The sequence below is a fragment of the Berghia stephanieae genome, chromosome 3 (assembly GCF_034508935.2).
Source record: "Berghia stephanieae isolate SIO BIC M18660-M18661 chromosome 3, UCSD_Bste_1.3, whole genome shotgun sequence".
In the NCBI taxonomy this organism is placed as follows: Eukaryota; Metazoa; Mollusca; class Gastropoda; order Nudibranchia; family Aeolidiidae; genus Berghia; species Berghia stephanieae.
Genome location: NC_088362.1, coordinates 103,153,117 through 103,179,429, shown reverse-complemented (window position 1 = coordinate 103,179,429; position 26,313 = coordinate 103,153,117). Strand labels below are relative to the sequence as shown.

The 26,313-nt window shown below is 35.9% G+C and overlaps 2 protein-coding genes across 5 annotated transcripts in view; one reads left to right on the top strand and one right to left on the bottom strand.

The window, feature by feature from the left end:
• LOC144969026 (MFS-type transporter SLC18B1-like) overlaps positions 1 to 7,647 on the bottom strand; it is a 13,224-nt gene extending 5,577 nt beyond the window's left edge. Inside the window, exon 1 of one of the 4 annotated variants that reach the window (XM_078907986.1) lies at positions 7,559 to 7,647. Coding sequence is in view for 1 of the 4 variants with exons in the window: in XM_078907984.1 (XP_078764110.1) it covers positions 4,020 to 5,462 (1,443 nt within the window). In the remaining 3 variants the exon portion in view is untranslated. Of the gene's footprint in view, positions 1 to 585; positions 730 to 3,974; positions 5,731 to 7,558 lie in introns of those variants that run through there. The other 3 variants (XM_078907984.1, XM_078907988.1, XM_078907987.1) reach the window with 3 other exon arrangements.
• LOC144969025 (cell division cycle 5-like protein) lies at positions 2,060 to 26,313 on the top strand. The gene is made up of 18 exons (XM_078907983.1): positions 2,060 to 2,258; positions 9,410 to 9,675; positions 10,580 to 10,704; positions 12,414 to 12,510; positions 13,009 to 13,059; positions 13,840 to 14,020; positions 14,974 to 15,053; positions 16,012 to 16,087; positions 17,127 to 17,291; positions 18,070 to 18,241; positions 19,476 to 19,612; positions 20,088 to 20,273; positions 21,026 to 21,145; positions 21,719 to 21,916; positions 23,438 to 23,635; positions 24,073 to 24,156; positions 25,182 to 25,310; positions 25,993 to 26,313. The coding sequence occupies exons 1-18, from the start codon at positions 2,214 to 2,216 to the stop codon at positions 26,089 to 26,091; spliced, it is 2,409 nt and encodes an 802-aa protein (XP_078764109.1). The 5' UTR covers positions 2,060 to 2,213; the 3' UTR covers positions 26,092 to 26,313.

The following is a 26,313-nucleotide window of genomic DNA, read 5'->3' as shown; positions in this document are numbered from 1 at the left end:
GTTGCTGTTGACCAGGGAACCCTTGTAAAGCGCTTTGAATACATCTAGTGGATATTGCGCTATATAAAGCTCTTTTTTTTAAAAAAATAATGTGAATAGCACAAAATCTAAACTTTTTTTTTTTACTCCTCGTTGTGACAATTTTGCACATTACGTTATATCCATATTATCATTTTAGTAGTAGTAATGGTGGTGGTGGGGGTGGTGGTAATAGTGGTAGTACCGATCTGTAGAATGTGTATCGCCACAACCACCACAACTACACCACTATTAATACTAGACTGATGCGCATTCTATGGATCCACGAAAAAAAGCTGTTAATAACCAACAGCAGCACTTAACATGTAGGACGAGACATGACGCATGTTAGGCGATAGTACAATGGGGTTTGTTTGTTTTTCGGACAGAGACAAAGCTCTTAATGGTCAGGTATTCTTTTTACACTTGCGTACGATGAGAGAACGTGACTAAAGAGCCTTTTCCAAACACTCAACTATGCGCTGCTCCGATAAAGAGAGTTACAAGAGTTCGATGATAATAGTTTGTTTTTTGTTTTGTTAAAAAAAATATAAATCGTAAACCTACCTTTAGTTCCAAAGAAAAAGAAATAAAATAAACGACACGGATGCTCTTTCTTCAAATGAGACTGTAAAAATATTATTAATCAGATTATTTGTTCCACGACTGTTACTGTTATGCTGTTCACCAGTGATTTAAATGAAAAACAACAAAATCGAATACAACTAATGAACTCGTTCATAAAAGAAAACGAAAAAGAACAACAAAACCATTGCACACTGCACACCCCTGAAAAGCACTTCGGTAAAATGTTCAATACTTTTGGCTGGCAAAACAAGAACACATCTTGTTATTATTACATCTACGCGCTGGATTTGCGTGAGACACACAAACTAAATAATAATAATATAGAATGTCACTCTACGGTGCCGAGGCTGATAAGAAATAGACTATCTGGCTGGCACTATCAGATTTCTGTGCTAGTAGCAAATAAAAATAAAGAGAAGAGTGACGTCTATAGATAGAATGCGCTTGGCCAAGGAGTTCACAACATTGCCATCCAGAAGTATAACGGACCAACACACAAACTCTGTGTAACCATGAACTTTTATAGTCTTGTTAATACAGTTTAGTGAGAACAACTCACAAACGCGGATGGCAGAAACAATAACAAAGGCCTGAGTGACGTCATCTGCATACTATCTATAGCAATAAATACAGGTTTTCATTTAATGGGATCGAATGATTTCGTAGAAACATTTGCACGGAGAGGTGAACGAATCTAGGGGTATTAACAAAACGCACGATTTTCTCTCTCTCTCTCTCTCTCTCTCTCTCTCTCTCTCTCTCTCTCTCTCTCTCTCTCTCTCTCTCTCTCTCTCTCTCTCTCTCTCTCTCTCTCTCTCTCTCTTTCTCTCTTCATTCGTTCTTTTTTCTTTTTCTTTTTTTTTATTGTTGTTGTTCACAAAAAGTATGGTAGTCCAAACAGGCACTGTCCTTCACTTTTTATATAAATATGTCAATGGAACAAATGAAATGCTGAGTTGGTATATTTTTGTTTGCCTTTCTAACCGTCAACTAAGTAAACAAATGAAATAAAAGGGGTTGTTGAGGGGAGGGGGGGGGGGGATACGAAGGCGATTTCATTCCATTTGATTATCAACAGCAATTGGTTCCCCGACAAAATATAGAATACGACCAAACCATATTGAAATAATAGTATATTATACTGATACGTGATAAAAGGGGTGAACGAACTGGGTGGAAAAAGGGGGGGGGGGGGGGGGGGGGGGGGGGGGTTACGTTGATGTCGAAAGGGGGAGAGGAGAGAGGGGCGGAACGGAGAGAGCGATAGTGAAAGAGAGAGAGGGAAGGAAAGAGAGAGAAAGAGAGAGAGGGAGATATATATATATATATATATATATATATATATATATATATATATATATATATAAGAGAGAGAGAGAGAGAGAGAGAGAGAGAGAGAGAGAGAGAGAGAGAGAGAGTTTTGTTATCGGAAATCTCCATTAAAAGTACGAATAAATCATTAGAAGAAGATTTGACGAACAAATTGCAGTTTCCGGTATAAATAAATGGCAACTACCTTCATCGCTGACTGAACGTTTGCCTAAATATTTACACCGGTTTTGTGGTGATTTTTATTTTAACTCAGTCAATTTTACACCACTTTCAAGATGCCTCGTATTATGATAAAAGGTGGTGTTTGGAGGAACACTGAGGTAGGAATTGCTTTATAGAATTGTCGGGTTTCTCAAACAGCGCAAACTCACTCACTCCTCACAGTCACTGTCACAGCCACGGACTCAACTCAACTCTGTCATCTGAGATCTGTCTCATATAATCATCAGCTCTCTCTCTCTCTCTTCTCTCTCTCTCTCTCTCTCTCTCTCTCTCTCTCTCTCTCTCTCTCTCTCTCTCTCTCCCTCCCTCCCTCTCACTCTCTCACACACACACTCACCAGCACACTCCTCGGCCCCCACTGTTGACTGTTGAGTTTTTGAGTCCCGAGTTTCGAGATTATTTTCACTGTCTCTGGTTCATTTATATTTACCTACTCTCTGGCATTAATGCATACCAAGGCCAGTTCAATAACTCTCCACCACGGCCGGGGCCATTAACAACATATCTAGCATTAAATTACAGTTAATTCAGTACAGCGTCAAGTCTAAGATATGGACTTTCATGAAAAATTCAAAGTTTGAATATAAGAACAAAACTTATCTTATGGCAAAGCCCTTAAGACAACAAACACAAAGGTGCAAAAATTATCCTTCTAGCTTTACTAGAAGCAAAGTTATGGCCAAAAATGTGTCGTGAATTACCCCTTCTTTATACTTGTATTTAAGTACCGAAATCCGTGACCGAAAATGGACGAAATTGTAACATTTTATGTCATAAAAAACAAACCATTCGTCGGAATTGCATGAAACTTTCAGATGTAACAAATACTATGGAAAGAAATATAATAATATCATTTTTAATTAGTACGCACCTATATTGTCAACGTCATTGACCCTGAATGTACACGCGGAAACATAAAAATTCAAAGATTTTCAAAAAAATTCGATGATCTTTTGGTTGTACTGTAAAAAGTTGTGGATTGATTTGCACGAAACTGTTACAGGAGACATGGAAAAGGTTGAGAAATGGAATAAAGTTCTTCATATTAATTCAACAGCTTAACTTTTGAGTGTCTAATCCCAATTATGAATGAATTATCACGCGGAAATGGGCATTTCCCCAAATCGATGACCGAAATGTTAACATTTTTGGACATAAAAAACAAACCGTTTGTCGGAATTGCATGAAACTGTCAGATGTAATAAATACCATGAAAAGAACTATAATAACATCATTTTCATTGAGTAGGCGCCTACATTTCAGTGTTATTGAACCTAACTGTGCATGCGGAAACTAAAAAAAGGCAAAGATTTCCCCTCAAAATTCAAAGATTTTTTTTTGTTGTACAGCAAAAAGATGTGGATTGATTTGCATGAAACGGTTAGTGTTAGAGAAGACATTGAAAAGGTTGAGAAATGGAATAAAGTTCATCACATTGATTCGACAGCTTAAATTTTGAGCGTCTAACTCCAATTATGAACAAACAAACGAGCGGAAATGGGCATTTCCCCGAGTCGACTGAAATGTTAACATCTTTGGTCATAAAAAACAAACTGTTTGTTGGAATTGCATGAAACATTCAGATGTAACAAATACTATGAAAAGAAAAATAATATCATTTTCATTGACTAGGCCTAGGCACCCACATTTTCAGTGTTATTGACCCTAAATGTACACACAGAAACAAAAAGAATTCGAAGACTTTTTGCGGTTGCACAGCTCTACATATTGAGTTGACATAATCTGGAGATTTATAAGCTAGAATTATTAACAAATTAATGAGCCAAAATGAGCACTTTCTCACATTATCTCACCTCTATACAATCCGAAGAAGGCTTAATGAGTTGAAGATTGGAGCATCATCTTTGTAGTTCCATATCTTCCCGATATTCATCCTCCATGCTTGCATTGATGACAACAAGATCACCCATGATAGTATCTGTGACTATCTCGCTTAGGGTCACTGTAGACCTGGTGCCACCTCCCTTTTCAGCTGCGTAGTCTATCAATAGAGAACGTATTTTCCGGACGACTTTAAAACCACAGACGGTGCCACGAAATGTAGTATCCTCGCCATCAACATCCCAGACATGGAGAAAGGAGGAAGAAGGAACTGTGCCCGACAATAAGCTGGATACAAAACTATGTGAACCTGCATCCACTTTTTCAAGGATTCCAGCATGATCTTCCTTAATAAGTAGAGCTTTAACGTCCTTCTCCACTTTGCGTCTGGCAGTCGCGTCTCTCTGTTGCGCCTTCAATGTTTGTCGTTCTTGAGCAGCAGAAAGGTTTTCTTTGTGCCTATCCTTCCTCTCTTTGCTTATTACTGGGGCCCTCTTGATGGCGTATTGCAGCATCTGTTGTTTAACAAGTTGACCTTTCTCCATGACATATTTGAGGGTGCCATTCATTGCGGCCTTTACCTTACTGTCAACAAAGCCAACAGTTGCATTGGGGGCCTTTCGGGACAAGGCGTCAAACATTCCTAAAATGCGCTCTGCGGCAATGTTGTTGAGAGGGGCCGAAGATGTTTGTGACAGCATGGAAGGTGTTGGTTGGCTAAAACGTCCGTCGATGTATGGAGCGAGTTGTCTCCTTAGAGTGGCAAGCATGGCTGAACAGACACATTTAACTATGTCAGGAAAGGATTCTGCAGCAGGGTCCTTTTTCAGAGCTAGATAGACGTTGTCAGCTGCAATGGGGACTCCGAAGGCATCGTCGCTGTCTTCAAGCAATTTAGAAGGGTCAGCAGAGAGCTCATGCAGATAATTCAAACATCCCTTCATATAAGGCACCATTTCCAAATGTCTCTTCTGCTCTGGATTCTTGTAGAAGAGGCGCATCCAGGGTCCAGTTAATACTTTCCCAAAGAGACCTAGAACTTGTACCTGCACCATTATATCACTGTTACTCAGGTCTCCGAGAAGGGACAGGCGAATCTGGGTTGCAGTGCAATACTTCTTCAGGTAGGTGGTGAATGATTCCTTTAGGCTGTAAATGATGCCTGCAGAGTGGAACAAAACATGGAGCCGGTTTCCTACATACCGAGGAAGAATGCCTTGTCTGAGTCCAGATCTGTCCAAAAATAATTTAAATCCTGCAGGATCACCAGAACTTGCTTTGTATCGAAGTTTTGAAAAACAATAAATGAAGTTGGCTGCACGACAGTCCTTGCCATATACATTACTTGGTATATTTTTAGCTCTGTCACGAATACCAAGTGCTTTTCTTGTGGTTGAGGCTAACCCGTCGAGTGGATGGACGTTGCAGTTTAGCTCTACCAGTTCTTTGTTTAGGAGCATACTCAGCTCAGCACTGACGCAGTGGTTCACGGCAGCTCTGTCTGTCAGGGTACAGGTTATGCTGGCATAAATATACTTAAGACATCCTCCATTGTCTGGTCGGTATAGGAAGCATAAGATGCAGCAATTCCCTTGAGGGTGTTGACTATGTGGTTGAAATAGTCCTCTGTTGTTCCACCGGACAAGTGACCAACCTGCAGGTACATAGTTTTCCTATGTGAGGTAACAATGTGGACCTCATTCACATGAGTGCCCTCAATGGAGGTGGCATCCCATGCAAGTGTAGTGTTGTCCGATAAAAACATGGCTTCTGCAGTCTGGAGGTCGGACAGCACACCAAGCTAATGAGCCATGCGGCAAACAGTCGAGGGTCCCGGAGCACAGGAAAGCTGTTGGTCGTGAAGAACAGAGGAGATGAATAGAATCAGGTCGCCAGCTTTCTCCACAGGAACATTGCTGACCAAGCATTTATAAATTGCCAGTCGCATGTTGTCACAATACCGTCCTGTGTGAGTATTGACGACATCGTCGTCTCCATTTGTTGGTTGTTCTAATTCACTTTCCAAAATCAGAATTCTATTTTGCTCACTCTGTAACAAATCCTCCAGGTTTTTTAATTTTAACTTTGCTTTGTTTAGTGCTATTTCAGCATTAACTCGTCTTCTCTTCTCCTTTTCCAACATCTTGAGAAAATAAGTCCTTTCCCCCACCAACTCTAAAGCCTTCACCCTCCTTTCCAACAACTTTTTGTCTCTCCTCAAACTTCTTAACTCAGTCTGCCTTTTTTCTATCATTAAGTCTTTTCTTTGAATTTTGTAATTCACACGTTTTACATTATAAGTTTTGGACATTATATTTCTCTGTCTCCGAAGAGAGGTGCAGGTATCCTTGAGCTTTTTAAATAATCCTTGTTTCTCCACTCGCACCCCAGGACATTTTGCACAATCATTTCTCAATTCCAGTGGATTTACAGCCTGAGTCTCATTATCCCTATCCACGATAGCAGCCCCCTCCACAACATTTCTTTTCCTACCAGACACAGGTACACTGAATTCGGATGCCAGGAGACTCTGTAACTTAGGATAATCCCGCTTTCGTTCTTTCTTTGCTTTATATTCCTTCACCAAACGTCTTATTTTCAAAGCAATTGCATCACATGTGCAGTCATAGCTTTGATTGATGAAAAGTGTATGTATGTAATTTGCAGTTACTGGAATGTCTTTGTCGTGACGAAGGTAGATATAAATCACATTGCCATTTTTCAGTGGCAGCAGCTCACTGTTTATATAAGCAGTCAAAGCAGGATCTTGATCAGCCATAATGATGTCTTGAGTTAAAAAGAATGATGAACAATGTGAGAATAGTGACTGAAGGTGGTCAGTTTCAAATAATCAATTTAATAACAAATTGCTAAGTTACTATTTCAAAAAAGAGAGCAGTAATTTCCCGCAAGGGCGAGCTATTTTCAATGCTAAATTATTATTATGTATTTTTTTTAAATTCAATTGGGCAGAAGCCTTCAGACAAGGTCTCGCACATGCTGCAAAACATGTTTTTCAAAACTGACTGCCAACATTAACCAACAAGACATGAAGAGGGGGAAGAAAAAGGGTGACTTAAATGACTTAAAAATTTATAAAAATAAAGACATAGATTAAATTACAGTTACAGTTAAGAAGAAAGTGAGAAACAATCCCTGCAAGGGCAAATCCAATTCTTGAATATGATTTGCTAAGGCTAAGACGCTAAGAAGTTACTAAAAATATCTAATACATGGTGTGCAAAGCATTAAACATGAAAGAAGAAAAAAAAAAAAAAAGAAGCAGGAGGAAGAGAAGTTGAAGAAGAAGAAGAAGAAGAAGAAGAAGGAGGAGGAGGAGGAGAAGTAGTGGTGGGGGGGGGGGGGGGGCAGGCAAGAAGAGAAAGAGAATCAAAAGGAAAGGAGGAGGAAACAGAAAAAGAAAGAAGAAGATGAATAAAATTAAGATCAATAATTAAAAGAAACAACAGGTGATGGGTGGTAAGCTGGCAGAGGCAAGCACCACACCAATTCACTTTTTAAAAATAATATCAATTATATAGGTATTTATATTCACCAAATCCGAAACGAATTCAAAGATAGAATGAAGTTCGATAACTGGTCATGAAGCTGAAATCACATTTCCACGTTGAACAATACAACTGAACTGTCAACAACAGATGATGTAAATGAAAACCAAACCAATCCACAACTTCGGCAATCGAGACAAAGGAAGAAAGTGAAGTGGGAGTTTAAATTTGGTTACTCGTAGATCAACTTCCGGCGCGCCTCAAATTCAAGCGTTTTAGAGGGTGCGTTTGCCGGTTCTTTGTGACGTCATGCCGGTGTTCTATTTAGATTGTCGCCTGCTCATGGAAAAGTGGAATAGTCGATGATTCTGTCATTTTTAAAATTTTTATTGTCGGATGAGTAGTTTTTGAGTTACGTTTCGACAAAAACTGACAAATTTTCATTGTGAAATCATCACAAGATAGAATCTATTAATTTTAAAGAAAATTATGTAGAAATAATCCTCAACATCGGAACTTTTAAAATTAGGAAACAATTTTATAATACACCGCAAAACGAATATCAAACATGACCTAGAAAAAAGAGTTGATGTAACTTGATGGGGAAATTGGGGCACACGATCTAGCGAGGGGAGGGACTGGGGGAATCGCGGCTGCGATGGAAGTACCTATCTAAGAGTAGGTCTAACTCGAACTATAAATATAAATTATTGACAGTGACAGGTCACAGACTCCTCATGACTTGTCAAGTCATCGTCATTTAGTCATATATAATCATATTCATATTGGTATTATGGGAGGCCTTCCTAAAGCTCCACGTGCTAAGGGAAACAACCCAAATATTCCTTCAACTAACCCTAAGATGTGTACATTTAACCAACCCTAGAGGAAAAATCTCACTCCGAGAGAGTTATTTTAGTAAAGTTAAATGGAAACCCATTTAACATTAATTATTATTTAAATATACGACCCAACATCAGACAGTGACGGAATCACTACTGAGACATTCTATTTAGATATGGAACAGGCATTTTTAACGTGATGTATATCCAATGAAATTTATTTAATAATTGGAAATTTCAATGCTAAGGTTGATAACGAGAGAGTTTAAAATATTGTTGGCCCCCACAGACTAGGTACCAAAAATGAAAGTCGGGTAAGACTTGTCGACTGGTGCAGATTGGAAAACCTTACCATTGTCAATACGTGGTTTAAAAACCACAAAGAAATGCAGACTTCAGGCACACCACAAAGGATTGTGATACGTGGAGACAGCTGACCAGCAACATGCTCAAGAGTACAGGACACGATGGATGTTGAATAAGAAAAACATACTCCCTAGCACCTTTACTAAGACCTTTAACTAACTCTAAAAGAAAAAATAACCTAGGACTGCTTTGCACCTACTTTATTTCAAAAAACAAAATGGCGGCGGATAACCATAACAATGGTTATATTAGGAAATTTTAAACTTTCACTAATCTATCATGGTTTGTTCTGGAGTTTTTAAAATGCTACTAATGCTACAAATTGAATAAATAAACATCTGACAAAAGAGCCACGGTGATAATACTAATTGACTAATTGAAAGATATGTTAGACCTAGGAGCTGCCATTATCATCATTATCACCAGTGCATCATCATCATCACTACCACCTTATTATAATCATCACTACCACCCTCACATCATCATCACTACCAATACTACTACAACCACAACCATCACATGCAGTTCCACAGATTAACCTTGCTCAATGCACTTCACAGTGTTTCATTTATCTCTCCAGCAAGTCATGTTGAATCATTTCCATTTCATTTAGTACCAGTCGTCTGTAAGGTGTCCTTTATGTACTCACCTATGCATGTATATTTTAAAATATTTCTCCACCTTTCTCAGGATGAGATTCTTAAAGCTGCTGTGATGAAATATGGCAAAAACCAATGGGCTCGTATTGCATCACTGCTGCACAGAAAGTCTGCTAAACAGTGCAAGGCAAGATGGTATGAATGGTTGGATCCAAGCATTAAGAAGACAGAGTGGAGCAGAGAAGAGGAGGAGAAACTTCTTCATCTCGCCAAACTTATGCCTACCCAATGGAGAACCATTGCCCCCATTATTGGCAGGACGGCCGCTCAGTGTTTGGAGCATTATGAATATTTGTTGTAAGTTGCCTTCTGGACTAGAAGTTCATGTACATATTGATACATAAATTAATTTTTTTTAGTTAATTTTACTCTGAATTGCATTGACACATAATTTGAAAATATTTCTTTGACCCACGGGTTTGTCAAATATTATTCTGTTAAATGATAAATGCATATGTAATTTTTAATGTGGTATGGATAAGGAGCACCTTTACAATCAGCATGTAGCATTTTCTCTTTATTAGAAGGTCATATATTATCATTTACAGGGTGCAGATGTAAAGCAATCCAAGAGAGCAATGAAGATGAAAATATGCTTCAAATTTTAATAGATGTTTACTTAATAAAAGAGAAAATAAACACGATCAAGAAGAAATGCATGCATATTCATTTATTCATACTAGAAAATGTAAGGTAATATAACTAAAAAGGACGGGCTATTTTATTCAGATGCCTGACACAGAGAGAGAAGAGAAGGGGGGGGGGGGGGGGGCTCATCAATAGGTGATTAAGTCATCCCAAATTTTTGCCAAATGAATTTGTTTTAATGCATCATTCAATATGAAGAGAGGGCCCAAATCCAGAGAATCATTGACATTTTGGATCTGCGTCACAAAAATGGTGTAAAAACTAATTGAAAATTTTGTGTTCAATAATTTGTGTTTTACAATATGTTTTTGGAAGTGTTTCTTTTTTCTTTTTTCTTTTTTTTGCTTAGGCTTGAATTTATTGTCAGGTTTGTTGGGTTTTTTTCCCCCCAGTTTACAGGAAAGGCTGGGGGAGTTCATCCATGCTTTTTGTTAAAAGTAGACTAATACCATGACTGATTCAGTCAAGTGAAGGATCCTTAATACTAGCAATATGATTTCAAGATTCAGTTAAGCGTAGATTGTAAATATGATTGATGAATGAAAATCCACAGGGACAAAGCGCAGAATAAAGAGCACGATACTGAAGATGATCCTCGAAAACTCAAGCCTGGAGAAATTGACCCCAACCCGGAGACAAAACCAGCCAGGCCTGACCCCGTTGACATGGATGAAGACGGTACTTTGTCTCATTTTTATGTAATCGCACATTTTCAAAAATGTCCGACATGTAGTTTAGTGGTATGACAATCAGCTTACTAACGAAAGAGTGAAAATGGAAAGGCTTCGTATGGGAACAAAACAGACAATGGACGCTTCGGGTACAAACCCTTCGTCAGCACAACAGTACAAGTGTACAAGTGTACTGTTGTGCTGACGAAGGGTTTGTACCCGAAACTTCCATTGTCTGTTTTGTTCCCATACGAAGCCTTTCCATTTTCACTCTTTCGTTAGTATTTTACGATCACCGGCTTCAGGCAGCCCTTACCGTTTTCGACATTCAGCTTGTTGCCTCTTCGTCCCAGGTTGTCTGCTTTTGAGTGGTGCAGATTCGAATCCTTTTTAGTTCATAATTTCTAAAATGTACAATGAGTATCTGGTTGGTAACAGTGCTGCTGCCTTTGTTTGAAAGAATATTATTAACTGCGTTATTAGCCTTTGTGTCTCATCCAAAGTGTTGCTTTGAGCTTGGGATCTCATGTGTATTGTTCTTTGAAAAATATCTACTGGATATTGGACAGTATAAAAGTAAAGGCTGTCATTAATTTTTAAATTCTTTTTGGATATGAAGTCAATGAGTTACTTTCGTGAGTCCTTTCAAGGCATCAGGTAATTTGATAATTATTATTTGTCTTAAATACCCTTAATTTTCATCATTTTTAAAGTAAAAACTACATTTTGCTTCAACATAAAGTGGGTGAACAATTTCAGCATCATAAATACAAGGAGAATTACCAGCAATACCTTTGAAGACTTCCTTATTCAACAAGCAAACAAATTATGTGAGCGGGTGGTTGGATGGGAGCATCACCCTTGAATCATATACCTATGATGTTCGCATGGGTGTGCGATCCGATAGTGATGTCGTTTCTTCTTCTCTTTACTAGCCTGTCCTGCTTCTTTGGTTGTGATTGTATTTTGAGGGATATATTTTTTTTTTCTGTAAATCCTCTGCTGTTTGTTCTTGGTTGTTTATAATTTGGCTTATGATATCTTTAGTTATGATTTTGATGACATTTGTACTATTTTGTAGATTGCTTGTTTTTTTGTTTCAGCGGTCTCTCATATAACCTCAATTGTGTTGGAAGAGACCTAAAGCAACAAACAAACAAACAAACAAAAAAAAAAAATTATGTGAAATGCACTCAGAATATGAGTCAAACAACATTGACTCATTTGTAAGAAATAATTCCTGAATGCTATCAGGTTCTTTCAGCCGCTCATAAAACTACCAAAACTCATTTTTCATCTATGTAGTGCTCTTGACAAGATGACCATTATGTCATCCAATTAGTCGACTTTTAAAGGCACTTAAGCAACCCGGGGATATAATGATACTCCATAACTATACTCAAGTAAGGTGATTGTATTTATACCAGCCCACCCGTGTCAACAGTGTAAAAACACATAGACAGTCACAGAAATGTTCATTTATATTTATAATAAAATATTACATGCTGGTGTATTTCAAGTTTCATGATTATTGCTCGTACCAGAATGAATCATTTATCTTAAGGTTCACTTGCTTGAGAAATGAGCCCATGAATAGTATAACTTATTAGATCAAATTATTCCTAGAGTTTGTGAAAGAAACAATTTTTTGAAATGACATCTCTATTGTGTATTATAATATTATTGTCTTCGAATGCAATTTCCATTTTTCATCAGAATTGGAAATGTTATCAGAGGCGAGAGCTAGACTGGCCAACACTCAGGGTAAAAAAGCCAAAAGAAAAGCCAGAGAAAAACAGTTGGAAGAGGCCAGGTAGGTCCATTGGTAAACAAGTCATTGCTATTGCTTTTTATTTATCTGAATATTGTGAAATACATTGTTAGCTTCTACAAAAACAGTGGAAATAATGAAATAATGATTAGTTTTATTTTGTCATTGTTCACTCAATTAAGAATACAGTGACCAAACTGTCCTGATAAAATCGGGGCTGTCCCGATTTGGCAATTTAAGAAAAATGTTAAAATATATCGTGTATGGAAATGGCCCTTGCATGTCCCAGGATTATTCTTTTTTGACTAGCAAATTAAAATGAAGAACAGAGGAAGCTCTATATTATTATATTATATAATATTCCAAACATTCTGCTGTTATCGGGTTTATCATGGTAGTGTGTGTTAGGGCATCCTATTTTAGCTCTTTGAAAAGTTGGTCGCAATGTAAGAACAATTCAAAATTTAGTTTTTATTTATGATATGATTTTTAAGTTTATTTGTTTGTTTTTGTTTTTTTTTTTTTGTTTTATTCAAACAGGAGACTTGCAGCACTTCAGAAAAGAAGAGAGTTGAGAGCTGCAGGCATTGAGTGAGTAAATTTTACGTTGTTTTTTTTTTTTATATTGATGGGGGTGGCGGAGGGGTTCTTTTCTTATTTGATATTATGATTGCAATATTTCAACCCTGTTGTTTTGCTCCAGGGTAGGTTTTTGACATTCATCAACGGGAGCAATTTATATTTATGTTTTTGTCGAACCCAGTCATCGACCACATGATTTGTTGCTGTCCAACGATTGGATATTTCTTAACAAATGTAAACACATTGCTTTGTTTATGAAAGTTGTAAACATACCTATGTCATGCTGAAGAAAATGACCAATCGTGATAATGGATAGTTCGAAACCTGTGAACACTTTTCACTATGTGGGTCACTTTGAGCTCATATTCCAATGTGACCAATGACCTCGAGCACAGGGAAAGGTAATATAGATCATCCCCATTGTGTTGACTATCTGGCATTAAGCAGTGACTAATATTAAGGGAGTAAAAAATGGAGGCTCAAAGGTGAGCTTTTACCGATCTCTAAATACTAAAGAATCAGATTGAGTATTTCTGTTTCCATGCACTTATATATATATATATATATATATATATATATATATATATATATATATATATATATATATATATATATATATATTATGTATGTATGTATGTATTTTAAAAGGAAATTAGTTCCTTGTGGACAGTTTTGGGAATAAATGAAGTATTGTGAAGCACATTGAACACAGTAAACCATAACATTGCCGATGCTATTTATATAAATGAGCAATGTTTAATTTTAGAATATTTCTCTTTTAAATTTTAGAGTGAGACAAAAGCGTAGGAGGAAGAGAGGCGTGGACTACAATGCAGAGATTCCATTTGAAAAGAAGCCAGCTCCTGGGTTCTATGACACAGCAGAGGAGAAATTTGATCCCCTCAATCCAAACTACAAGAGGCTCCGACAACAAAACCTTGATGGGGAGTTGAGGAGAGATAAAGAGGAGGTTTGTCATATCATTACTGCTGGGTTGAATCATTTTTGTATTCTGTTAATCCTGTCAATCTTTTAACATGCTCAACAGAACATTACCATTACATATTTAGCTAGAAAAGTCTATGCCACAAACACATTTTTTTACATAGTAGATCTTTGTTGTCATAATATTAATTCATTTGAATTTTAATCCCTTTATAAAGTGTGTTTTGCCTTTGAGAAATGACAACTATTTACCTTTCAAAAAGAATTATATTGATGTTCTCTACAACATGGGTGAAAGTTTGCCGGAAAAATCCGGCACGGCCGGATTTTTATTTTTGAAAAAGAGGTCTCGCCGTTTTTTTTTGTTGTCTGGCCGGAATTCGAAAATGAAAAATACCGGCATTTATATAATTAACCGCACTTCTGTTTTTTCCTCTTATTGGTAGTTGCAGGATTTTTTTTTCTGAGCACCTGCCTTTGCAGGATTAATATCATTGAGTAACTTTCACCCATGCTCTACAATGCAATTTAAAACCAATTTCATTCATGACTGTCATCTGATTGATATATTTTAGTGAGAACTAAACACCCAACTATCATCTTAAAACGTAGCAAAGAGCCGAGTAACGTCAACTTCATTCATTCTATCGAATGGGTTGTGAAACCATCACTATTGTTAACTTGTTTAAATCGTATACATTTCACAAGTGATGAGAGCATTGTTAAAAGTTTGAACCAGATTAAAAGATATAAGAATATTGGTCCCTATCCTCTGTGACAAGTGGCAATATGCAGCATGCTTTAGTGGTCCAGCTTCTGACAAAAGCTCAGAAATTATAGTTTACAGATATAAGAATCCCCACTACCCCTTCCACTAAGTTGTGATTAATTCGCTTGACCAGATGTAACTTATAAAATATTATATTGTTTTGTAAGGGTAAAGAAAGCATATTATAATCACACTTCTTTGAATTACAGAGAGAGCGAAAGAAGGACAAGATGAAACAAAAGAAAAGAAAGGAAAATGATCTGCCTGGTGCAATTGCAAGCCAAACAAAGTATGTGTTGAATTCATGTTATATTTGATGTATATTTTTGTGCTTCAGGTCTAAAGTGCTTTAAAATAATATATCAATTTTCTTTTTCATTACAATAGAGAATGGGATACAAAACCTTTTTTGTCTTTCATATTGTCTTGGCTTCCATCAGCTTAGTTGGGTTGGTAGTGCATTGACCTCTCAAGCAATGGGACACATTATCCACCCTGGCTGCCCTCAAGACGTTTTTCTAATCCTCCCATCTACCCATTAGTGATTGGGTAGTTGAGTCTCTTTGATCTGGTGGGAAGTACTTTGCAATCGACTAGTGTCCTATCTAAAGGGTAGCAGGCAATTGCTTATTTCTGCGTAATGCAAAAACTGGGATAAATTCAGGCACCACCTTTTTCATAATGTCATACCCATTGTATTGGTAGTCTCATCAAAACAAAACAAAAGTAAAAAGAGCTAGGCTTTATCTAAAAGGACAAGACTATGTAATAAAAGCTTGTAATCAAAACCATCATCTCTGCGATGGTGGACATGGTGATCAAAAGTATGGAACTATTGCCTTTGCAAGAGATGTATTTAATAATCTTTATTGTCCAAATAGGCAATTATTGTCAGGTTACAGCTCTTGTAATAGGCGAAAAAAGTAATTAAAATAGTGGTAATAATGATGATAATAATACTGATTGTAATGATGATAATAATAATAGTAGCAATAATAATAATAGTAATAATAATAATCATATTGGGTAACTTGGTTTTTTTTATATCATAATTAATTTCAAATTTAATTAGGAAGGGGTATATTTTTGTGTAAGATAGCTTTCTTAATTAGTTGTAACTGACTATTTATCAGCATTGCTATTTTAATGAGCATATTTTAGATCAGAATCATAGAGCATGAAGCTAGGTTTAAACAAAATTGCTCATAGTGATAATGCATTGGAATTTCTCAATTTTTATATTCTAGCTTTGCTGAGCCCGTCAAAAAAAGAAGCAAGCTAGTTTTGCCAGCACCACAAATCTCAGAAGAGGAGCTTGAAGAGGTGAGTGGTGGCTTATTTGTTTATTTTTAACAAATTTCATTCACCAAAGCCAACATTAAGTACGTATATGAAATTACCACTGACCTTGCTTATTGTGATTGTAAATTGTAGTAAACCAAATTGAATATAACAGCTTAAAAAAAACAACAAAATACCAAAACACAGAACGTTTCGAGCTCAAAACCCTTCTTCAGCCAACAAAAACTATAAAAACATAAATACATAACTAAAACAACCAGATCGACGTCTAAGTATTTCGAACGTCCTCTCTGTTGAAGAAAAATCTTGGAATGTAAACAAAATTGTAAATTGCCAATCATTTTATTTTATTGGATAGAGAGAGGTTTGTCGGGTTTGACTTTCTTCAAAGAGAAATATGAATGAACTTGTAAAAATTCAGTAGTGCCAACCTTATGAAAGAAAATGCATATTCTTCCGCCGTTTTGCTCATAATACACATTTTGCTCAGGAGTGTATGTATTGTTAAATTTTTATTATTTAAGCATTTTTAACACTCATACACTCTTTTAGTGTACTTAAACACTTTTATCTGCTTGTTGGCGTGGACGTTCAGATAGGGAGTTCAATATAGTATTATCTGAGGTGGGTCATATCAGATTTATAAGTGGATTCTATTTATATTGTCTATAAAGAGTTAGTGTATTCATTAATTTAAATCATCAATAATAATATTGCTATTATGGTCTAATCGAAGATCATCAAATTTAAGGCTAATTATAGTTTTTGAAGGATTGTACGATTTTTTTTTTTCAAAATCTTACTCAATTTGGCTCTCTATTGTACACATGTTTATGGGCTAGGGTTGGCGGCCCTGCACATTAATGCTATTGCAGCATTGTGATATTATCTTACTTTTCAGTCTGTCCACTATATAGAAAAACATTTTGTTGATTTTTATTTCACTTTTTCTTTGATATGAAATGAGAGAAGAAATGGTTTTGGTTAATTATGTTTGAAATATGCCTAATTGTCTCAGCAAATTTTCATGGCATTGTTTTTTTTTGTTTTTTTTGGTCAGGTAATCAAAGTAGGTCAGGCCAATGAGTATGCCAGACAACAAGTGGAGGATTCTGGGAGAGAGGACTCTGCTTCACGGGCCTTACTTCAGGATTATAACATGACCCCTGGCTCTGTCAATCTCCGAACCCCGAGAACTCCTGCTGCCCAGGATTCTATTTTACAGGTCGGTTATATTATTATTATTATTATTATTTATTATTATTATTATTATTATTATTATTATTATTATTACATTTTTTCTTACAATTCATTTACATAGTATCTGTTTTTTGGGATAATGCTTAACTCACTCAATCCTAGAGATTTTGACGACTTTTTTTTTTAATTGGAAAATATGTATTAAAAATGAGCATGTACATAGATAGTTTTATTCAACTATCATTAACATTTAAAAACTAAAAACATTAGCTTTGATACTACGCCTATAATTTGTCTCAGAAAAGTGTAATAAATAGGCATGGGGGTAAAAGTAACCCCTGGTAAAATACGGATATAGTCAGTGTTAGGGTCGAGTGAGTTAAAGCGTGTTTCTCAATATTTCAAACTTATAAATCACTGGTTATATGGAAGGGAATCTGTAAGGATATGAGCAATTTCAAGCATTTTCAGCTTTGTCAAAATGATAAAATTTGGATTGTGTTTCAGCAATTTCAGTTCATTACCGAAAAAAAGAAATCATTCCCATCCTATATTTCAGAAAGGACATCTTGGAATCACATGAGTTTTGATAAATATTGTTGTCAAGATGTTTTATCTCATCATATTATGATGATCATATATATATTCCAATGTTTGAAAAAGCATTGGTTTATTATTTATATTAATTCTATTATTTTCCAGATATTATTTTGTGTATCTTAATTTGTTCTGTACAAAATGGAGTCACTAATATGGCAACCCATTTAAAAGTCATCCATCCTTGCTTCTGTCCATGTCTGCAGGAGGCCCAGAATATCATGGCTCTGACCAACGTTGATACCCCTTTGAAGGGTGGCCTGAACACACCTCTGCACAACAGTGACTTTACTGGAATCACCCCTCAGAGGCATATTCCTAACACTCCAAACACAGTGCTGGGCACACCAATGAAAACACCAGGACACTCCGACGCAGGTAATCCCATTTTTAGAAAAGTCTTTCAAATAGAACATAATCAGCAGTGTCTATATAGATTTATATAAACATACATGTAGATTTATGTAAACATACATGTAGATTTATGTAAACATACATGTGGATTTATGTAAACATACATGTGGATTTATGTAAACATACATGTAGATTTATGTAAACATACATGTAGATTTATGTAAACATACATGTAGATTTATGCAAACATACATGTGGATTTATGTAAACATACATGCAGATTTATGCAAACATACATGTAGATTTATGTAAACATACATGTAGATTTATGTAAACATACATGTGGATTTATATAAACATACATGTAGATTTATGTAAACATACATAAGGATTTATGTAAACATACATGTAGATTTATGTAAACATACATGTAGATTTATGTAAACATACATGTAGATTTATGTAAACATACATGTAGATTCTTTAGCTTTTTAGAGTAAATAGATAACACAACAGTCCATTTCTACAAATTCAGCATACTCACTGCTTTTCCTGATGCTCCATTTATTTACGCAGAAGGTTATATAGTCCCAAATTTCTCTTTTTTTTCAGTAAAATTCACCTGTTAAACATTCTTTTTGTACCAGCAGTCTTACAGTATAATACGACACCTTTCATATCTGACTTGAGTGGAGTAATATGTGTCAAATGCAAGGCCAGAGTTTTTGTCATCGTTGTCACCCATTTGTTCAGTGACGATGTTAAACATTTCTTGCCTTTGTTTCCAGATACTGCTGAGTTACTGACAATGCTATTTTCTTCAGATTTCACCAATAGTAAACATAAATTCAATCCTTTTCACTTTTTTATAAAGTGTCAAAACAAACCTATTTAAGTGCCTGTTTCATTGATATAGTGATCTCTAAGATATGATAAAAATAATAATGTAATTTATTTATATAGCTCTTGTCCCATGAAATATGGCTTTAGGCGAACATTATACATGGCATGCAATATGTATCATAAACCAGTGGAGTTCATAAAACACTGTGGCTACTGGTCCCCCGTAGTTTTTTTTTCTTCTTTAAAACAATTTGGGCTGCTTGGTGTTGTAAAGGCTGTAGTTTGTTTTATTTATATTATCAGGTAAATTAAAAAGTAATGAATTAGAATAGTCAAGTATATCAAAGATAAAAGAAGAGACTAATATTTGAATGTGATGATACTTCAATTTATTCTACCATTATTTTGACACCAGGTGGTGGTATGACCCCAATGATGGGAGGCGGTTATGGCCGTCCTAACACAGACGGCTCCATGGCCATGTCTACACCTCTGAGGGACAGGCTCAATATCAATGAAGACGGAGATCTAATGGGGGGACAGATGATGCCGGTTAGTGACTCTCAAATTTGTAAAATATTGGTGATGCCTTTGTTTCATTTACTGGAAGCTTGCTTGTTTGTGCAGCGTTGTTTTCATCAATCTATTCTGTTGAATTACATCATGTCCTTTGTGAAATTGATTATATAGGATCTTTATTATCAAGCTAATTGTCCTATGTCGTTATTAAGCATGGTTTTGAACGTTTTATGGTTTTGAATGAATTTTGCAAGGGGAAAGAAAAGATCTGTTCGTATAAATCATCTATTAAACACCGTATATTTACCTTACTTTTGAACTGTAATTTTGTAATTTTTACTTTTTTAAAAATTATTATTATTAGAGGAGAATAAATGTTTCATTCCGCAAGAGGATTATAATGGTTAGGTTTCAGGGTTTCATTTTTTATAAAAAAATTTTTGGAATTGTCTCATTTTTTATTGCAAATGAAACTTCTCTCACTTCTTTTCTGATTTCTATTTGCCAGGTGGATAATATAGATCAACTGAAGAGAGGACTGGCAAGCCTGCCTGCTCCAAAGAATGACTATGAGATTGTTGTGCCTGAGGATGAACAGGATCCCAGTCTGATGAATCAAGACAGACAGAATCGTGTGGAAGATCAGGCAGATGTCGATGAGAGAGCAGATCAGGACAAGGAGGCTGAACGTTTAGTGAGTCGGATTCTCAAATATCAAATGTGATTTTTTAAAAAACTTAAACCTGATAATTATAATGGGGTTAAATTTGTGGAGTAACGTTTGGATTTTAAAAAGTGTGTGTCATTTTTAAACTCTTGGTGGGGTTACTGACCTTCCAAAGTGGGCAGGGTGGCACTTACTGTTTCTTCTATCCCCTTATAGCATTTTGCTTTCTGTCTTTGTCTTGGAATGAGATTACTGGGTTTTGTCCTGACCTTGGCAAGGGGTCCTTGGCTGGGAGGGAAACAGTCAAATGCACAGTTATTGTTTTGGGAGATGATATTTTTTTTCCTTGTAAATCATCTCTCTGTTATGTATTATATTTGTTATTTTGAATGTATAATGTAAGCATTTGAGTGTATTCCTCTTTTTTTATATATCTTGTGCTTGTGTCCGGATGAGACTTATAGGTGATCTCAAACTAAGTACATTGATGGTATGCTCTTGGAATCTACATCTGATCCCTATTTGTTCCCAGTTCCCCTTTATCTGTCTTTTTCTTAGTGCTTTAACTGTAATTCTAGAATTTGACTATCCCATTTTCTTCCTTTTTTCTGGCGCTGATATTACCTGAATGTGTTGCATGCGTCCTAAAACCCTTAACAACAACATAAAAATCATTCTTAAACTCAGACGACGGGAGAGCACCATGCACTTCATTCTTTCGTTTATCATATATTAGTTTGATACATTTAATCACTTCAAAATATTTGTCTAATTTTCAGGCGGAATTAAAGCTGAAATCCCAATCTGTCCAGAGAAATTTACCACGGCCATATGACGTGAATACCAACATCATGAGACCATCTGGACCTAATGACCCTCCCCTTACAGAATTACAAAAGGTAAATTTATAAGTCTTTACTTGAAAAAAAAAGGGGGGGGGGCAGAGAACAACAATTTCTTTCCCTTTCCCATTTTAAAAAGAAATTATCGTTCAAGACGGTGACATGTTGTGTTTTTGACAATTGTACTTAGAATTATTAAGAGAAAGCCATTGATAATGTAATTTGTGCGACTTTATGATCTAGTGGTAGGATACCCGCCTTCAGATTGGTTGGTTCTGGGTTTGAGCTCCATTCTAACTAGTGTGAGGTTTAGTCCTTGGAAAAGGCTCTTTACTCACATTCTCTCATCAGACACAGGTGTAAAATGAGTATCTAATCTGATTGTTAACCGCGTAGTCTTTGTCAGAAAAAAAATTGTACTATCGCCTTACCGGCGTTATGTCTCGTCCTATATGTAAGTGTTGCTGTTGGCTGAAGACCCCTTGTAAAGCAATTTGAGCACATCTAGTGAATATTGCGTCATATAAATGTAAATGCACCGGTTGAAAGCTTTAGTGATTTAAATTTCATATTACTCTTTCTCTTTAAAAAAATATTTATCCCTGTCCTCCATACTTTATTTTTACACAGGCTGAGGAATTGATAAAACAGGAAGTCCTCATCATGCTCCACCATGATTCAGTCTATTCCCCCACTGATGCCCAAATGGGGACAGGAACATCATCCAAGACCCAGGCACCACAGAAAGCAGCTGCCAATCAGGCTGCCCATTTGGCATACCTGGAAAAGAATCCCTACACAGATGTGGATGTCGATGACTTGGAAAAGGTAGTTTTTATACCAGTAAAAAATGGGGGGGGGGGGGACGAAGTAGCCGAGTGGTTTAGGCGTTGCACTGTGATCTGGAAGGTCCTGTGATTGAGCCCCGCTTCAGGCACTTTCATTTTTTTTCCTTGGGCAAGTTCATTAACCCCCAATTTGCTCACATGGTCAACATGGGTGGTTCCTGTTGACATCAGATATCTTATCTTGTTTGATGGATTATCTCTATTCCTTCATGGAATGCCTAGGCAACTGTATTTAATTATACCATAGCGGAAGGGCGTAATTTTTTATTTTGTTTTTGTTTTTTAAACTTTTCACCAAGTGGACTTAATTTCCCACATATTGTCTTCCAATATTTATCTTGATAGAGCACTTCCTCCAAGTGTATAGTAATAACAATGGTTTTTGGACCGATGTCAATGATTTATTATTTGATACAATTTTTAACCCTTTATGAGTAACTACCAGACTGATTTCCCTCTAATCATAGATTCTTCTATTGTCTATTATCTATCTTGTTATTACTATTTACCTATCACTTTTCATCAAGACTACAGTAATAACAGCAATGAGACTTGGGTTCTATGATGCCTGCCTTGTAGTTATTAATGTTTTCTCTGTTAAAACGGTAAGATTTAGTGTCAAGTAAACAATCTTGAAACCCAGTTTAGTGTTTATTGTTACACATAGTTTTTCTAAGTCATTTGAAATCATAGCTGGTAGACTTTCTTTCTACTTGAAGATTTACAGCAAAAAAATTGAATCCATAAGAAGTCATATTTTATGTTCCTATGTGGATCTGATGGCTAGATATTATGGGTTGTTTTTTGTTACATTCGACAATTCAAGTTGATGGGTTTTACTTATTATTAAAAAAGGAAGGATTTTGTTTTTCTCTGTTTAAATTGTTGACAATTTGTTGACAAAGTAACAATTTCGACCACATTTTTCTTAGCCTTTGGTAAGCTATTTCTGCTATTTTAAAAATGTATTTGGGGTACTAGTATATTAGTTTTGAATTATTTTACATTATTTAATCCCGATAAACTGACGGAAACAAAATTCTCCCATGGTTTCTCAAAATAAGTTTACACTGATGTCTTTTTAGCATTGAATGTCACAAAAACAACCTTTTAGCACAGTCTGATACATGAATATGACCAGAATACCTCATTTTGTGTCACATTTTCAATTTTACCGGGATTATAGTAATAATTATTATAATGAGTACATTAATAGAGTTCTTTATATTGAAACCTCAATGCGCTTTATAATTGGTATGAGTATCACCCCAGATCTCATTTGACAACTCTTTCACTTTTCCCTTACAAAATCTATGATATTCAATTCCTATTAATATGAAATCCTAAAACCATTTGGCTATTTACTGTCCCGCCATATTCCTCTCTATCGTTGCTGAAAGTGTCTCAAGCTTTTTCAAACACAATGAAATAATTATCTTTTGTGAAACTGTTAAATTCATTTTTGGTCACAGTAGTAGTTGATGTGTCCTAACTTTTTCAGGCCCGTGAGTTTCTGAAGGAGGAAATGCAGATTGTAAAAGAAGGTATGAGTCATGGTGACCTGTCCCAAGAGGCCTACACCCAGGTGTGGGAGGAATGTTACTCACAAGTCTTATTCTTACCAGGACAGAATCGATACACCAGGGCCAATTTGGCCAGCAAGAAGGATCGTATTGAGTCCCTGGAGAAAAGATTAGAGGTAGGTCATGCTCAAATTGATCCTATCCTTGTGCATTACGCCAACTTGTGCAGAAATGACCTAAAAGTGTTGCCAATGCTGTGAAACCCCTTATTACAAATACAAACTAGCATTATGACCGTAATTAAAGTGTTTTGTTGTTTTGTTCTGTTTTGTTTTCTTTCATGCTTTACCCATTATTTATTAGCCATTCTGATACAGAGCACATTGGATAGAAATTAAGAAACTTGTATTTTTAACTAGATTTTTTTCTTCTGGATAAACCAGTGATTATGGACGGCATTCTTTATACTTTATTATAGTTGGGTCTTGTAGAAGCTGGTGTAATTATACAGCTATAATTTTTTAAGATTTCTGACATGATAGTCTTATTAATTTTTTAAAACTCACTTCTATTATTTATATTGATATTTAATTTTTTTTTTAATCATTCCCAGGCCAATCGTAACCACATGACCAAAGATGCTAAGCAAGCAGCTAAACTTGAGAAGAAATTAAAAATTCTCCTCGGAGGTTATCAGGCAAGTGAAACTCACAGCTGAAAATATTTCAGACACGTTGCTCAGGGTGACAGCTTTGTGAGAGGGGAGAGGTGGTGATAAGCTTTGGCTGTATTTAAGAAATGCTCCATAGTTATTCCTATTAATTCATCTTTTCCTCTGTAAGATGGAGGCCTATTTTTATTATTATTATTGGTTTGGGGTTACTGGTAGGGTCTTCTATCCAACGATCCTTTATCCTTTTTCAGTTTTGTTTTTGTTTTTTTTTTCGGGTTTTGTTTTGTTTTTTTCTGGGGTGTGTGTGTGTAGGGGGGGGGGGGGGGGGGGGGGTGTTGGTCTTTATCTTTGAAAGAATTTTTTTTTTTATCCAGGCTACAGTTTGAGTCAGATGTGTATGTAAATATGTGCATTCTTATGTAAGAGACCATATTGTTTTTTTCCTTTGTAATCATATTTCTGTATGATTGATAAATTATAAGCCTTAGAAACCCTTGTTAGGCTTCTATGCCAGTGTCTGTGTTGAACTTTGAGTTGTGTTTGGCCGGGCAAAAGAGAAGAGTAGGTTGCTGCTTGAGGGAATTTTGTGAATCATTCCCGTTTTTCTTCCTTTTAAGACACATGTGAACCAAGAGTTTTCAGGTGTTGCATTCTAAATCTATCTGTCTTTTTGTGTTGTATATCATACATTTTTTTTTAATGTTGAGAATGACGTTTGACTTACAAAGCCAACCCAAACTTTACTTGCTCATCCTCTTGGTGCTACAGATGTACATAAGGCCGAACCAAACTTAACTAAGTCAACATATATAAATCCTTTATGGCAGTAATACATAAAGAATGTTGCTTTATAAAATTTGTTCTTGCCTATCTAATTGTGTGAAAAGTTGATTTTATGAATCTTTTCTTACACACCTTACTTTTCTTATTTTATTCTTTTTTTTCTTTCGAAATGATATTTTCTTTTATTTCATAGAATTGTTTTAACTGCTGAACAACTTTTATAGAATTAATTGATTTCATATCATTTTTTTTTCACAATCGATCAGTCAAGAGCTCAAGGTTTGATCAAACAGTTCCAGGAATTGTCCGACCAGATAGAACACACAAGTGTAGAATTGAGCACATTCCAACACTTGAGGCAGCATGAGATTGGTGCCATCCCCAAGAGATTGGAAGTGAGTACATCTTGTCTCATTCTATTGGTTTTATAAAACGGGGCTGGGGGGGCCGACAATCAGCATGAATTCTCATCCAACACTTTGATTGATAGATTCCAGATCAACAGGGGAGGTCGGGAGTGGTAGCTAGAATAATGAAAATGAGAAGCCAAGATATGAATATTAAACAGTGCTGATGGTTTTCCTCAGATCCGCGGAAATCCGTGATTATGGTGTCAGGGGAGGAATTTCATCCTTTAAAAAGATTACATTTCCCCCCAATGAAATGTACTGACTTTGAGGGAATTGATGTGTGATGGAACAAATCGATGCAGTTTCCCACTCTAATGCAGGGATTAGCTAGAGTGTCAATGATAGTCTATCCTCTCTATTGCTCTTAAAGTGCTGTCAATGCAGTCAAATTGGAGCTTAAAAGCAACCGTTCAAGATTTTCCCCCTTTTTCATTTTTTGTCACCATCAGCACTGATTAAATTTTTTATTAATTTTAAACACAAAATGTTTGGACCGATGATAGGTCGTGAAGTGATAAAATTACCCATGGGAGGGTGTGTGTGTTCAAATTTAACTTCTGCTTTAATATGACAAAGTTCCTCGTGAAATACATCTTGTATCATGCTGCTATGTCGCAATGTAACTGATACCTAATTATATTCATATATTTCTCTTCCTTAAATTCAGTCCCTCACAGAGGATGTGCAAAGACAAACAGAGAGAGAAAAAGAATTACAGAAACGATTTGGAGAATTGCAGCACCAAAAAGACATCATGTACAATTAAAGTGGCAAGATTTGGCTCATCCTGTTTTGTTTTTTGTTCTGCTGGGTTTTTTTTAACAAAAAAGACTTTTAATATAAATTTTATATAAACAAGTACTGTCCTTGTCAGCCACAACAAAAAAAAAAAAACCTTCACACATGTGATCAGATTTTGTCATTATATGTGAATGTAGCAAGAAATCTTTTTCAAATCTTGCTCGTACAATAAAAAGTCAAAAATTCA

Excerpts from the sequence above, each read along its gene's own strand:
- LOC144969025 (XM_078907983.1), top strand. The coding sequence starts at position 2,214 with ATGCCTCGTATTATGATAAAAGGTGGTGTTTGGAGGAACACTGAG. Across the intron at positions 20,274-21,025 it reads ACAAGGAGGCTGAACGTTTA|GCGGAATTAAAGCTGAAATC; the intron begins GTGAGTCGGATT and ends TCTAATTTTCAG. Across the intron at positions 24,157-25,181 it reads TTCTCCTCGGAGGTTATCAG|TCAAGAGCTCAAGGTTTGAT; the intron begins GCAAGTGAAACT and ends ACAATCGATCAG.